The 13,010-nt window shown below is 32.6% G+C and overlaps 3 protein-coding genes across 5 annotated transcripts; 1 reads left to right on the forward strand and 2 right to left on the reverse strand.

Moving 5' to 3' along the window:
* Positions 1,915 to 5,113, forward strand: LOC109346757 (UPF0496 protein At1g20180-like). 2 transcript variants are annotated; one of them, XM_019586517.1, is made up of 3 exons: positions 1,915 to 2,155; positions 3,124 to 3,189; positions 3,939 to 5,113. In XM_019586517.1, exons 2-3 carry the CDS (start codon positions 3,153 to 3,155, stop codon positions 4,970 to 4,972), a joined length of 1,071 nt encoding a protein of 356 aa, XP_019442062.1. In that variant the 5' UTR covers positions 1,915 to 2,155; positions 3,124 to 3,152; the 3' UTR covers positions 4,973 to 5,113. The 2 variants fall into 2 exon arrangements, with proteins under 2 accessions (XP_019442062.1, XP_019442063.1); XM_019586518.1 differs by lacking the exon at positions 3,124 to 3,189.
* Positions 7,191 to 10,014, reverse strand: LOC109346758 (40S ribosomal protein S18-like). 2 transcript variants are annotated; one of them, XM_019586520.1, is made up of 4 exons: positions 9,881 to 10,014; positions 9,488 to 9,648; positions 8,038 to 8,226; positions 7,191 to 7,460 (listed from the first exon to the last, which is right to left on the reverse strand). In XM_019586520.1, exons 1-4 carry the CDS (start codon positions 9,881 to 9,883, stop codon positions 7,355 to 7,357), a joined length of 459 nt encoding a protein of 152 aa, XP_019442065.1. In that variant the 5' UTR covers positions 9,884 to 10,014; the 3' UTR covers positions 7,191 to 7,354. The 2 variants fall into 2 exon arrangements, with proteins under 2 accessions (XP_019442065.1, XP_019442064.1); XM_019586519.1 differs by lacking the exons at positions 9,488 to 9,648; positions 9,881 to 10,014 and adding exons at positions 8,387 to 8,547; positions 8,780 to 8,912.
* On the reverse strand, positions 10,787 to 12,801 carry LOC109346759. Its single transcript, XM_019586521.1, has 2 exons — positions 11,269 to 12,801; positions 10,787 to 11,216 (listed from the first exon to the last, which is right to left on the reverse strand). The coding sequence occupies exon 1, from the start codon at positions 12,476 to 12,478 to the stop codon at positions 11,273 to 11,275; it is 1,206 nt and encodes a 401-aa protein (XP_019442066.1). The 5' UTR covers positions 12,479 to 12,801; the 3' UTR covers positions 10,787 to 11,216; positions 11,269 to 11,272.

Genomic DNA, 13,010 nt, shown 5'->3' on the forward strand with positions numbered 1-13,010 from the left:
GATTCTGTATCTTATTCAAATAAATTTGTCTTACGATACCCTGGTTTAAACACATTAATTAACGTAGGATAAATTATCATTCCTTGGTTGGCAACTTTTTCCATTGGTTACAAACGGATAAGTGATGAGGAATAATGAATTATACCTTGTTGTGTTGTAGTTGTATCATTACGTGTTTGGTACATCCCAACCGACAAATAAAAATGATGTCACAAAACGTGTCATCTTTAAGAGAGAGCCATGCATGCATGCATGTGGATATGTTAATGAAACACTCAAACATATTAGACATGTGGTAACAAGTGAATTATTCCAAATGAATCTTCAAAAAGTTGAATTAACACTACACGCATATGCATATGCATTTTCTTTCTCAATCTCTATTAGGAATCTATCTAATAGGATCAGAATCATATGTCCTCAATGATGTCTCGTTTTCTATCTCAAGTCAATCATATATTAACACATGAATAAAATAAATTTCTAAAAGTATAAATTAATAAAATAAATCATTCTAATTAGCTTCGGACATAATGTTAGACATCGTTCGAGACATGTCCTTCCCTCTAATAGGACCCTTTCTCACTCAAAGGTTTTGATTCTATTATCATGTATTACCATGCTTCACTCATTCTTCTCACCTAGTTTACTGATTTAGTTAGTTGTCATCCTTTGTACTCGCACCTCCACCGTGTCTCATGTACACATGTCTCTTTAACCATAAGAATAATGTCCTATTGCATTGGGCACAAGCAAAGCTTAGAATTTGAGAAAAATTGAATTAGACTTTCATTGCTTGAATTGAAAATTAAAATGGGTTGCTTATAAATCTATAAGTGAATATAATTGCCAATAACAGAAAAGGTAACTGCTAACAGAAAGGTAAAACAAGATTTGGTAATTTGGTCCAAAATAGACATAATAATAAGACATGTGTTTAATACCAACACATCAAATAAAGTGTTCATCGATCTACTCCATCTATAGAGTGTTTTTGTTCCTGGACATCATCACTAATAATTAATACCAACATTTTAAATTAAAAATCAATAGTTATATATAAAGTAATCTATTTTTTATTATTGTTATGAATATTTTTATTACTATAAGATAAATAATTCGTAGAAGAAACATAATAATGTTTGTGATCATGTCGTGTTGACATAAAAAAGTGAACGACAAGAGATTGGATTTCATCTACATGAAAAGAGGTAAGGATAAAGATTAATGAAAAAGAAAGAGTACTTCCGATTACTTAACCCGAAATGGTTAAGATAAACAATATCTTATTCTTTTGGCTTCTTTTCCACTTCGAGAATGTCGACAATTCACACCTACTAGGCCATGTAGATAAGATTAGCTATTGATTTCTCACAACTAGGTTTATACCTATATATATATACCTATATATATATATATATACCAAACTATATTTTTACCTATGTCAATGTAATGTGAATTGGCTAATGTATAAGAGTTATAAAATGGTATGAAGAGATTTAAGGTGAAAGAATTTAAAGAATGAAATGAAAGAGGTGGTAGATTCGAGTCTCACCTATAACAAATTTAAAAAAAATAAAAAATTATCAGGTCGTTTGATGGTTATGGAAAATGAGTGGAGTAAAAGAGTTCAATGGTTCGAGTCTCACCCATAACAAATACTAACCTACACAATTTTTTTTTTTGGCTAATGCATAAACTCAGGGTAAGTCCATTAATAAGCAACCTTAGCTTTTTAGAACAAGAATGTGAGTTCAAATTTTAGTTGTAGAAAATAATTTTCATAAAGAGATGCCATTATTCTTGGACTTATTATATTGATGAGAATTAGTCCTATAAGTTTAATTCAAAAGGGCTAAACTTGTAGGCCACCCTAAAGAATTTATGAAAGCCTAACAAGATTAGGGAGTCTAGGTAATGACAATGATTGATTATGGGATGAGACAAATTAAAATGAAATCCAAACTCAAAAGGAATAAACCATTGGTGTGGTTAATGATGATAGTAATATATATATAAGCAACCAACACATGCACATGAATATTAACATAAAAAATTTAGATTGTTTGTGAGGGTTGCAAAGTTCTTCTCTGATCAGTGATTGATTTTGAGGCAGAGATTCACCAATAGCTATGGGCCATGCAAAAATCAAGAGGTAATTAGTCCCCATAGTTTTATGCTCATTCTCTTCCTCTTAATTTTTTTTTTAATCGGCAAATGTTAATATGTTAGTATTTTGTTGTGAGTGAGATTTCATCCTCAACCTCCTACACCTTACCATCACTCCATTCCTTATGACCACATTCTTCATCATCATACCACCTCATGACTCATTTTCTTCCTCTTAATTATTCCTTCTACTTTCTAGAGTTGCATATTAATTGGTGCATTTTTATTGATGTGAATTGCATATTCAATCAGGAAGATATATATATATATATATATATATATATATGTGTATATATATAACATACTATTTAAAGTATGAAATGTTAATGAAAGTTTGTGCAAATATAGTGATAAATAGTTAATTTTTCAACGAAAAGGAAATTGGAAGGGTATGATGGTAGTTTAATTGGCATAAAGTATTATATGTTAAACTTCTTTAAAAAGAAATATTTTTAGCTTACATGATAAACTTTTATTAGGTTAGAAATGTTGTAAGTATCAAAGATTAAGTAACTAAAAATGTGGACAAAATATAAAAAGATAGGGAGTAAATTAAAAACAATGTACAAGCATTTTGCAATAAGTTCCCAGCAATTTCAGCATTAAAGCTTGCAAACAATTTGGACAAGTAATTATTATCAATAGCTTTTCGTAAATGAGATTAGAGGATTATATTAGGGAGAAAGCTTGAATTTGAATACTTATAAGTTATAACAACCATGAAAGACTTTATAATAAACAAATATGTATCAACTTCAACAGACAATGTAACTTCCATGAAGTTGATTAACCTTTTTGATGAGATTCCGCACCCTTGCCACACATCACTTTTTTTATGGATCAATATATATATAATTTGATATAAAGGATTAAAGGAAAGATTAATTGGGCTACTGAAATTAAGTGTTAAGATCAAAGTTTGTTCAAGTAAACATTAGTTTTCTTTATTAGCAGCGTAACGTTTGTTCATAAGATCAATCAAGATGTTAGCAAAATTAAGATGTTGGAAGCCCAGCCAAGGTATGAGTTTCTATGATTTGAACATTTTGATTTGGCTATTATCTTTGCAACTTCTTTGAAATTTGGAGATCTAAGCAAAGTAATGTGAAAAGCATGAACAAAGTTTAGAAAATATTAACTGTCTTTAATCTTGATTAGCAAATTAGGTAAGGAAAATTTTGTCCTAATCAATTATCTATGACCCACAGAAAATTTCCTAGCATTGAATTGAAATAGATATAGCCTTTGTTTATGTTCCTTGTAATCAATAGGCTTTATTAATTGTCCTTCAAGGGTTACATGGATAAAACTTGGCAATGTTTCTCAAATTTATTGAAATCATGTTTTTTCTTCACTTAATCCTCAATTCATGAACTTGAACAAAACTCCTAAATTTTATTTGCGAGGTTTTAGTTTTTTTCTGGCTATCACTTCCCAAGGGCTTTTCTAATTCATGAATTTTGCCTAGTTCAAAGACTAAAGTGTTACATATGTAATATCATTGATATGCCTTAACACACCAGCTTAAGCTTTTAAAAAAAACATATAACATAAAACACTGTTTATATATATATATATATATATGCTGATCTTGCGTAAATTTCATAAATATCCAGTTAAATTTTAATGGGTTTAAATTAAGATACAAATTAGATTGATGGGTAATTTTAGAGATTTTTTAGTACCATGCAGGCACCATTTTATTCAGGAATTGGCTTCTTTCTTACATTATATTTGGCATTTGAGTTACATAAATATTTTGTTTTCAGATGTGGAGGAAGATGGAGATGTTCAAAACAGCAGCAACTTCCAAGAGGAGTACCACAAGACATTAAGGACAAAATCCTATGCTGATTTCTTCAATAAAGCTCAATTACTTGCAAAACACCCTTCCATTTATCACAACCATAATAGGTTTTCAGAAATCTTGCTTGAACCTGCCCAAGAAACTATACATTCAATCATTGATTCAGCAAGACTTTCAAAGACACCAGAACTTAAAAACCTTATGCTAAGTTACTTTGACATTAGTGCTGAGGCTTCACACATTTGCAGCCATCTTCTGATAAGCATCAACCAAGTTCACTCTAATTATGAGTTCATTCAAAGAGCACTAGACATTAATGATCATCATGACCCTTCAGATCAATATTATGAACTAATCATCTTTGAGCTCTACTCATTCATTATCTCAAATAATAACCCTTTCTCAAACCTTAAGAACCAAGACTTCAAGCTCATCAATGATAAGTACTCATCAGTGTTGCACCATTTGAAGTCAATGAGAAAGAAAGTGGGAAGGAAAATGAAACTTATAAAGCATTTGAAGAAAACATCTAGGGTTTGTTTCACAGCAGCTTGTGGCTTAATAACACTCACAACAGTGGTGATAGTAGCACATACTTTCACAGCACTAATAATCATGGGACCAGCAATTCTCATTTTCCCATTTAAGCATCTTAAGAAGAAGCTTAGAAGGTACAAAATGTCAAAAAGTGCTTCTCTTAGTAAAGTTTATGATCAGCTTGATATTGCAGCCAAGGGAACTTATATACTGAATAGAGACTTTGATACAATGAGTAGACTTGTGACTAGGCTTCATGATGAAATTGAACATAACAAGTCAATAGTGCAATTCTGTTTGGATAGGAAAGAGGATAAGTTCTCTTTGCAGATAGTGAAAGAGCTTAAGAAAAGTGGTGTTGGGTTTAGGAAACAAGTGGAAGAACTTCAAGAGCATGTGTACTTGTGCCTTGTTACAATTAACCGGGCAAGGGCTTTGGTCATTAAGGAAATGAACTAATAGTTACATAAATTACCAAGATAAATATGTTGTATATATATATATGAACATTGTACATATTATGATTGTATTATTTGTGTAAATTATGGTTATAGGTTAGTGCTTAAGGTTTAGAGGAGGCTTTTCAAAAACAAAAAAAATAGGAAGATAAACATTGTACATATTAAGATTGTATTTGTGTAAATTATGATTATAAAATCTGAAATATGAAGGTTTTATTTGGTGTATTACAAAAAATGATCACATTTTGCCTTAGTTTTTCCTGTAAAAGTATTATTGGTATAGTTTATCCATTTAATATAAGTTTTACAAAAATTAAAGCATTAATTTTCACCAAAAAATGCAAATATAACTGCTACTTTGAAGATTCTAAAAAATCAATGTTTCAATACAAGTGGTAAAGAAAGGGATTGACATCTAAAATTTGGTGTGTCACATGATATCCATTTTTTAGTGTATAATCAATAACAATATTTTTCAATACAGATACGTAATTGCTTTTGTTGCGTGCATCATGGGTCACTTCATAGCACAAAACCAATGTCTTTAGACCTAAAAATTATCTAAATAAGTTTTGCATATCTTAATCAAATCAGAATAACTAAAATAATACATAATAAAAAGAGTTTAGTAATGAACACTTTTTTTTACCTGATTTTGTTTGTTATTCTGTTGTCTCAAACTATGTTCCAGACCAATCATATTATACCATGTTAGTTAAAAAAAAAATTCATAACTTTATCAATTTTATTCCATTGTGATTGATCAGAAACGTGGTTAGGGACAGTAGATCCTCATCCATTTGTTAGATATCGTATTAATGTTACAAAACAAATAATATATTTATGTAAACTATTAAAATCTAATTATATTTTTTGAAGGGTAAAATATCATATTAATGTCATAAAGTTTTTAATTTGTTAGTGTGAAGGAATTCATATGTTAATTAAAGATTCTGAATCCTTTTCTTTGTAACTCTAGTTGAACCGTGAATAACGTGAGTTTTTCCAATTTCCATTTCCTCTTTTGTTTTGTCTTAAAGTGGTTCTCGTGAATAACGTGAATTGGGTTGAAGATGTTAGAGTTTGTAAAAGATTGCACCTTTAAGAGTTACTGAACGTTCTTTGTGCTTCCCTCACTTACCATGTGATTATGCAACTGTTTAGAATCAGATTTGAAGTTTGAAATTATGCTCATAGTTTTTTTTATTCTAATTGGATAAGTTATAACTTGATAGTGAAGTAGTAATAGCTAGCATATATTTCTTCTGTTCCTAGAGTCTAGATTGTTTATTATCCTTCTCTTTTGGTAGATATAGATTCATATAAGTGGCTCTTGAATCTTGAGTTAGAAAACTAATATTATGTTGCTTCTTTTATTTCACTTTTTAATTTCCATAATCAGCTACAATTAGATCTGATATTTGATTAGATTTTGTTATCATAGTATTCACTTACTAATTTAGTTATCTGAGCTAGTATTTCTTTCTATTTTTCACCTTTTGGATTAAGATTTTTTGAAGTTCAGAGTAGAATATGATTTTCTCAAGTTTCATCAGAAATGAAATACTGCTTATTAGGGATCTATAATTCTACATTGATGCTTATGAAGTATGAAATTGATGAATTGTTTGCTATTGTATAATATAAGAAACTTCCTAGTGTGATTGTTAAGATATTAAGAGCTCTGTGTCCTATATAATTTTGTGTCATGTAATTTTGTGGCTATTTTTGCATTTGATTTCGAAGCGTGTAGGAGCATAGTTATTGACTTCTCTGTTTTTAAAAATGGTTGGAGGAAGCATATGGAGGTGTCAGTTCATCTCTTGTATGGCTTCTTGTAATTCACATTGCCCAGAGAGAAATAAGAGAACACCATCATTACTCTGTCGACTACATCGTAGCCATCTATGTCGGCAGCCTTCTGTGGAAGACGACTGGTTTTATATGGTCGACCAAGTTTGAGAAGATTCAGCCAGGGTAGACTAATCCAAGCTTCAAAGGACTCGGACATAGACGAAGTGAGGGAGCTTCTCAAAGAGATCGAGTTAAGCAGCGAAGGGAGCAAGAATCACAATGCGATGAAACACGCACGGCTGTTTTTGACATACAATCTGAATCCTTTCTGTATTTATGTTTTCTTCTTGGAGTAGTAATCACACTATTGCTTCAGATTTATCAGGATTTATTGATTATTGAAATTGGAGCACAAGAACTCGAGGTTCGCAAGTAAAACTTTTATAAACTGACCAACAACCACAATCCACATTCAAATGCAACAAAATTATACTGCATATCTCAAAACAAATATTGTTGGCTTTATCAACACAACATATCTCATTCTTTGAAACAAAAGAGAACAAAAAGAATAGGAAACACGAACTCAGCGCTTCTTTGAGACACCAACAGTTTTACCCCTACGACCAGTGGTCTTGGTATGTTGGCCACGGACACGAAGACCCCAGTAGTGCCTCAAACCTCGGTGATTCCTGCATGCAAGATTCAAAAGTTAGGTTGTAATCTTATTTTTTACTGACCAAAATCCCATAGACTATATAAAGTTCACAGGGTGATTGGGACAATCAAATCAAACTCATGGTATAAAGTTATAACATAAGACCTAAAGCACATGATTACAAAAGCAGCATGTATGTAGCAGTGATGGTAAGCTATAATTTGTGTCGCTGAAACTACATTTTACAAACAATGCAAGCTTCATGTGTTTTTTTCATATGCATCATCTAATTACAAATTTGTATTTTACAACCTAAAGCATGGGTCTAAAAGAATATGTTAGAAGTTAGAACATCTGGATAAGGATTTGTCTAATTTACGTGGTTCTCTTGGTCGGCATTTGAAAATAGTTCAAGTGGAAGTGAATGCAAAAGTTCTGAAATACTTAGAGCGTGTAGATAAAAAGAGCACACACTAACATATTTGCGTGAATCACTATCAAAAAATTGTAGGAGAAATTGGATTTATAGAAAAAACAATCTCAACATTAATAGAGGTTTAGCTATAGCTAAACATTTGACCATAAAATTTTCGAATCAAGACATTACTGACCTGATTTTCTTGAGTCTCTCCAAGTCATCCCTCAACTTCATATCAAGGGCATTAGAGACAACCTGAGAAAACTTGCCATCCTTATAATCCTTCTTCCTATTCAAAAACCAGTCCGGGATCTTGAATTGTCGTGGGTTCGCAATCACAGTCATTATGTTATCCAACTCAGCAGCAGTCAACTCACCAGCTCTAACATAAAAAATAAAACAACCAAAAACTCATTCCAATAAAAACACATGAAAAATCAAAATCCACAACAACAAGATCCAAATCCAAAGTCATTGAATCACATCACAATTATATAACAGTAAAAAAGGTATGAAAATTAAGTAAATAATAATAATAATACCTTTTGTTCATGTCAACATCAGCTTTCTTGCAAGCAATGTTAGCTAATCTCCTACCAATACCTTTGATAGAGGTAAGAGCAAACATAATCTTCTGTTTCCCATCTACGTTTGTGTTCAGAACACGAAGAATGTGTTGAAAATCCTCGTTTGCTACCAGAGACTATAAACCCCCAATCACCAAAATAACAATCCATAAATATGAAAAACACTATCATTACCAATATTAATCATAAACAAAACGAGGGTTGGTTTCAAAATTGTTAATTTCAAATCACAAGTTACAAAAATCTACTAAAGTTGATATTTTGATTATCACTGAAACAAAAAGCTCAAAAATTTAAAATAACACACAAATGTGAAAGGACAAAAACTGAGAGAGTATAAAAACGTACCATGTTGAATCAAAGAGAGAGAGAGAGAGATTCAGAGAAGTGATTCCGGATTCGGCTCCTAGGCTTAAACCTGAGCAAAGGGTTTTCATCTTTTTTGTGGGCTTTGACACGGGCTTTTGTATGATGGGCCATGTGCCCAATGCTGCAGATCTTTCGTTTCATTCCCAGGTTTGGGCTTCGTTTCTGGAAAATTTACACAATTACAGCTTTTTCACTTTTTATTTATTATTTTGGTCTATCTTTTTAAATTATTATTACGGGAAATAATGTAAATTACTAAATCACATGTCATCCTATCCTATATGAAGTGGCACATAATGAAATCTTGTGCCAAAGTCACTAGAAGATTCACTATTAGAGTATTCTGAAATGTGTCAATAAGGTATTGGTACATGGTTTCCACTAAATTCTTAAGACGATCAGAACGTTAAAAGGTTCAATTCCTATAAATGATATTTATTGGGAGATCAGTCATGCATCCGAGAAGGGATTAGTTCATAATCACAGTCATTATGTTATCCAACTCAGCAGCAGTCAACTCACCAGCTCTAACATAAAAAATAAAACAACCAAAAACTCATTCCAATAAAAACACATGAAAAATCAAAATCCACAACAACAAGATCCAAATCCAAAGTCATTGAATCACATCACAATTATATAACAGTAAAAAAGGTATGAAAATTAAGTAAATAATAATAATAATACCTTTTGTTCATGTCAACATCAGCTTTCTTGCAAGCAATGTTAGCTAATCTCCTACCAATACCTTTGATAGAGGTAAGAGCAAACATAATCTTCTGTTTCCCATCTACGTTTGTGTTCAGAACACGAAGAATGTGTTGAAAATCCTCGTTTGCTACCAGAGACTATAAACCCCCAATCACCAAAATAACAATCCATAAATATGAAAAACACTATCATTACCAATATTAATCATAAACAAAACGAGGGTTGGTTTCAAAATTGTTAATTTCAAATCACAAGTTACAAAAATCTACTAAAGTTGATATTTTGATTATCACTGAAACAAAAAGCTCAAAAATTTAAAATAACACACAAATGTGAAAGGACAAAAACTGAGAGAGTATAAAAACGTACCATGTTGAATCAAAGAGAGAGAGAGAGAGATTCAGAGAAGTGATTCCGGATTCGGCTCCTAGGCTTAAACCTGAGCAAAGGGTTTTCATCTTTTTTGTGGGCTTTGACACGGGCTTTTGTATGATGGGCCATGTGCCCAATGCTGCAGATCTTTCGTTTCATTCCCAGGTTTGGGCTTCGTTTCTGGAAAATTTACACAATTACAGCTTTTTCACTTTTTATTTATTATTTTGGTCTATCTTTTTAAATTATTATTACGGGAAATAATGTAAATTACTAAATCACATGTCATCCTATCCTATATGAAGTGGCACATAATGAAATCTTGTGCCAAAGTCACTAGAAGATTCACTATTAGAGTATTCTGAAATGTGTCAATAAGGTATTGGTACATGGTTTCCACTAAATTCTTAAGACGATCAGAACGTTAAAAGGTTCAATTCCTATAAATGATATTTATTGGGAGATCAGTCATGCATCCGAGAAGGGATTAGTTCATTATCCAAAAATAGTGAAGATACCCTTGATAGGCCTAATAATAAAAGAATATATTTTTTGTACTAGCAAAAGTATCTTCTCACTTTTTAAGTAAATGAACTAATTCCTTTGGGCCCATTAGTGTCTCCTACCAAATGTCGCTTCATCGAGGAATGGTATAATGATATGTTGTAACCAGATCTAATAAGCTGCAATTCATTTGACTCAACCAAGATCTTTGTTCTAAGACGCTATCTAAGTATTTACTCGCAGTGATGTGATGATCCTATGATTCATTCAGCAATCTACCAACTCAGTATATGTTACGTGTATCAGCCTAAGATTTTGTTGAAATCCAGATACCAATACCTGTGCATTTTACTCTAAAATGACTAATGCATTTTCCTCTAAAATGACTAATGCATTTTCCAAACCTTTCACTTGTAAACTTTTGCAATGTGTGGGAGATTATTGTATTTTCAAGGTATTTCCAAAGTCTAGAAAGTCACACTTTGATCAACAAATTTTCATATACTTTATTTTCATCATTCAACATTTATTTAATCACATATTCATTAGGGAACTACATTCCAAATTTTATGATTAACACCTCTTCCGAATAGAATTGTAAGTATATGAACCAAAGAGAGATGTGTCTAACACACATTCATCAACAAAATCAACTACAAATGGATTATGCAAGCAGCAAAATCACTAGACAAAAACAACAGCGGAGGAAAACAAACAACACCATTCACTTTAGATGTCCTTACTCCTTAATAATTCTATACGTTTTATATGGTTATTCAGTACAAGAATCTTCCTCCGTAGCACTTTTTGTAAACTGAAATGGAAGGAAAATTTGGGCTATTGCATTAACTCAACTTCATTTCAGCACAGCATGCTCGCAATAAGTTACTCAGCATGGTTTGGCTTGCCAAGAGTTTCAAGCCCTTCGGTCCGGCTACGCACAATTCTGTGGAAAACCTCCCTCACTTGGCGATCCAAAGGGTCTAGTCCATCTTTCAAAGTATCATAAACTTCTATAATTTGCTGCACTTTTTTCCTAACCTCATCTTCCTTCTCTTCTGTCAAAGGGAAGTGTACAGAATCAGCCAATTCATTCATAACTCTGGCATATTTCTCAATCTGATGAATCTCCTTCAGCAAGCCACAAGTGTTCTTCCTATCACGCTTCTTCGACTCTTCCATGATCCTTTCATGAAGCGAAAGCAGCGGAGTAGCCCACAAAAAATTCCTAGGAATGGAAAAATGGATTTGTAACCCTCGATCCTGGCATGGAATTGCAGCCACAAGTGCCCACATCACAAACAAAAGAATCGAATTCATGATAAACACAGGCATAGCAAGACCATTAGTTGCAACAAGATCATTTGCTTTAGGAGGACACATGTTGTTCCCAATTGCTTGGAGCTGCTTCACAGCAGACCAAGTACGAGAAACACTCCATGAAAGCGATCGAAATTGACCCAATGACCGATGATGTTGGTTAAGGTTGTTATTGTTTTGGTTATTATTATGATTCTGATGATGGTCGTTGCGGCCGAATGACCGATTTCTATTCGCGATAGAAGCACTGGAGTCCTTATCATCAAGCATACCAACTGCCAAATCAATAAGAGCCTTCTTAGCTCTACGAAATTGACCCTCACCAATGCAACTCTGAGGCCCCAATGCACAAACCACAATCTCCAACAGCTTCTGCCATTGGCGAATCTGCTCGATCCCATCACGGATCGCGTTGCAAACATCCAAGGCCTTGACGCTACGTTCAAAATAATCAGAGATCATGCGATCCATGGTGGGTCTCAAAACCTGAGCCCTATGGATTTCGAGAAGGGCTCTGAATTCGTCATGGCAATATAGGAATGAATCAAGGAGCTTCCCAACCCATGAGAGGGAAAGTAAATCAGTGTGATCAACTGAAGAGAGTTCAAGTAAACGTTCAGTGATGTGTTGCTGAAAGGATTCAAGTTCAAGCTCTAAGCTTAACCCTTCCATTGAGTGAAGTTGATGAACACGATGACGAAGACTAAAAATTGAACGACCAAAATGGGATAACGATGAAGGAGAAGAACCTTGAAAGTCCGTCGTGGGCATTATCAAACAAAACTTGCAGAAACTATATCTCTCAATCACTCCCTAATCACAAAAAATTAATTTCACACACCCAGATGCTAAAAACTCAAAAAGAACCAAAATTTATATCCAATTTGAAGACCCAGAAATCAAAATCCCAATTTGTCACAGAACAATTTCACAAAAAAACCAAAAATTGGAAATTCAAAATTTCTCTCTATTTAGAAGCGTTTTTAATTTGATAACATAAATTGAAATTGAACCGAGGAAATAGAAAATTGAAAATGTAGAATATGAGTGAGAAAGATTCAAAGGGTGAGAGAGGAATGCGGGAAGAAGAGATAATTGGATTGAACCCTAATTGGAAGGACGAGGTTTATATTAGAGACATTGAAGCGTGTTTTACGGTGCTTGGGGAAAAACGGAGTCAAATAGACAAAAACAAAAAATAACTAAAAAAATGTTTTTATTTCCCTTTCTGCATAGTGCATTAAAAATTAAACGACAATAATGGAAAAAACATATATTTTAATTTTCTTGGTCGAATATGTTA

This window comes from Lupinus angustifolius, chromosome LG04, assembly GCF_001865875.1.
Source record: "Lupinus angustifolius cultivar Tanjil chromosome LG04, LupAngTanjil_v1.0, whole genome shotgun sequence".
Classification (NCBI taxonomy): domain Eukaryota; kingdom Viridiplantae; phylum Streptophyta; class Magnoliopsida; order Fabales; family Fabaceae; genus Lupinus; species Lupinus angustifolius.

What these genes read in the sequence shown, in the direction of transcription:
- LOC109346758 (XM_019586520.1), bottom strand. An exon ending in GATGTTGACATGAACAAAAG is followed by an intron (nt 8,227 to 9,487) that starts GTATTATTATTA and finishes TTTTTATGTTAG; the next exon opens with AGCTGGTGAGTTGACTGCTG. An exon ending in GAGAGACTCAAGAAAATCAG is followed by an intron (nt 7,461 to 8,037) that starts GTCAGTAATGTC and finishes TCTTGCATGCAG; the next exon opens with GAATCACCGAGGTTTGAGGC.
- LOC109346759 (XM_019586521.1), bottom strand. Translation starts at nt 12,478, where the DNA reads ATGCCCACGACGGACTTTCAAGGTTCTTCTCCTTCATCGTTATCCCAT.
- LOC109346757 (XM_019586517.1), top strand. Translation starts at nt 3,153, where the DNA reads ATGTTAGCAAAATTAAGATGTTGGAAGCCCAGCCAAG. An exon ending in ATGTTGGAAGCCCAGCCAAG is followed by an intron (nt 3,190 to 3,938) that starts GTATGAGTTTCT and finishes TTTTGTTTTCAG; the next exon opens with ATGTGGAGGAAGATGGAGAT.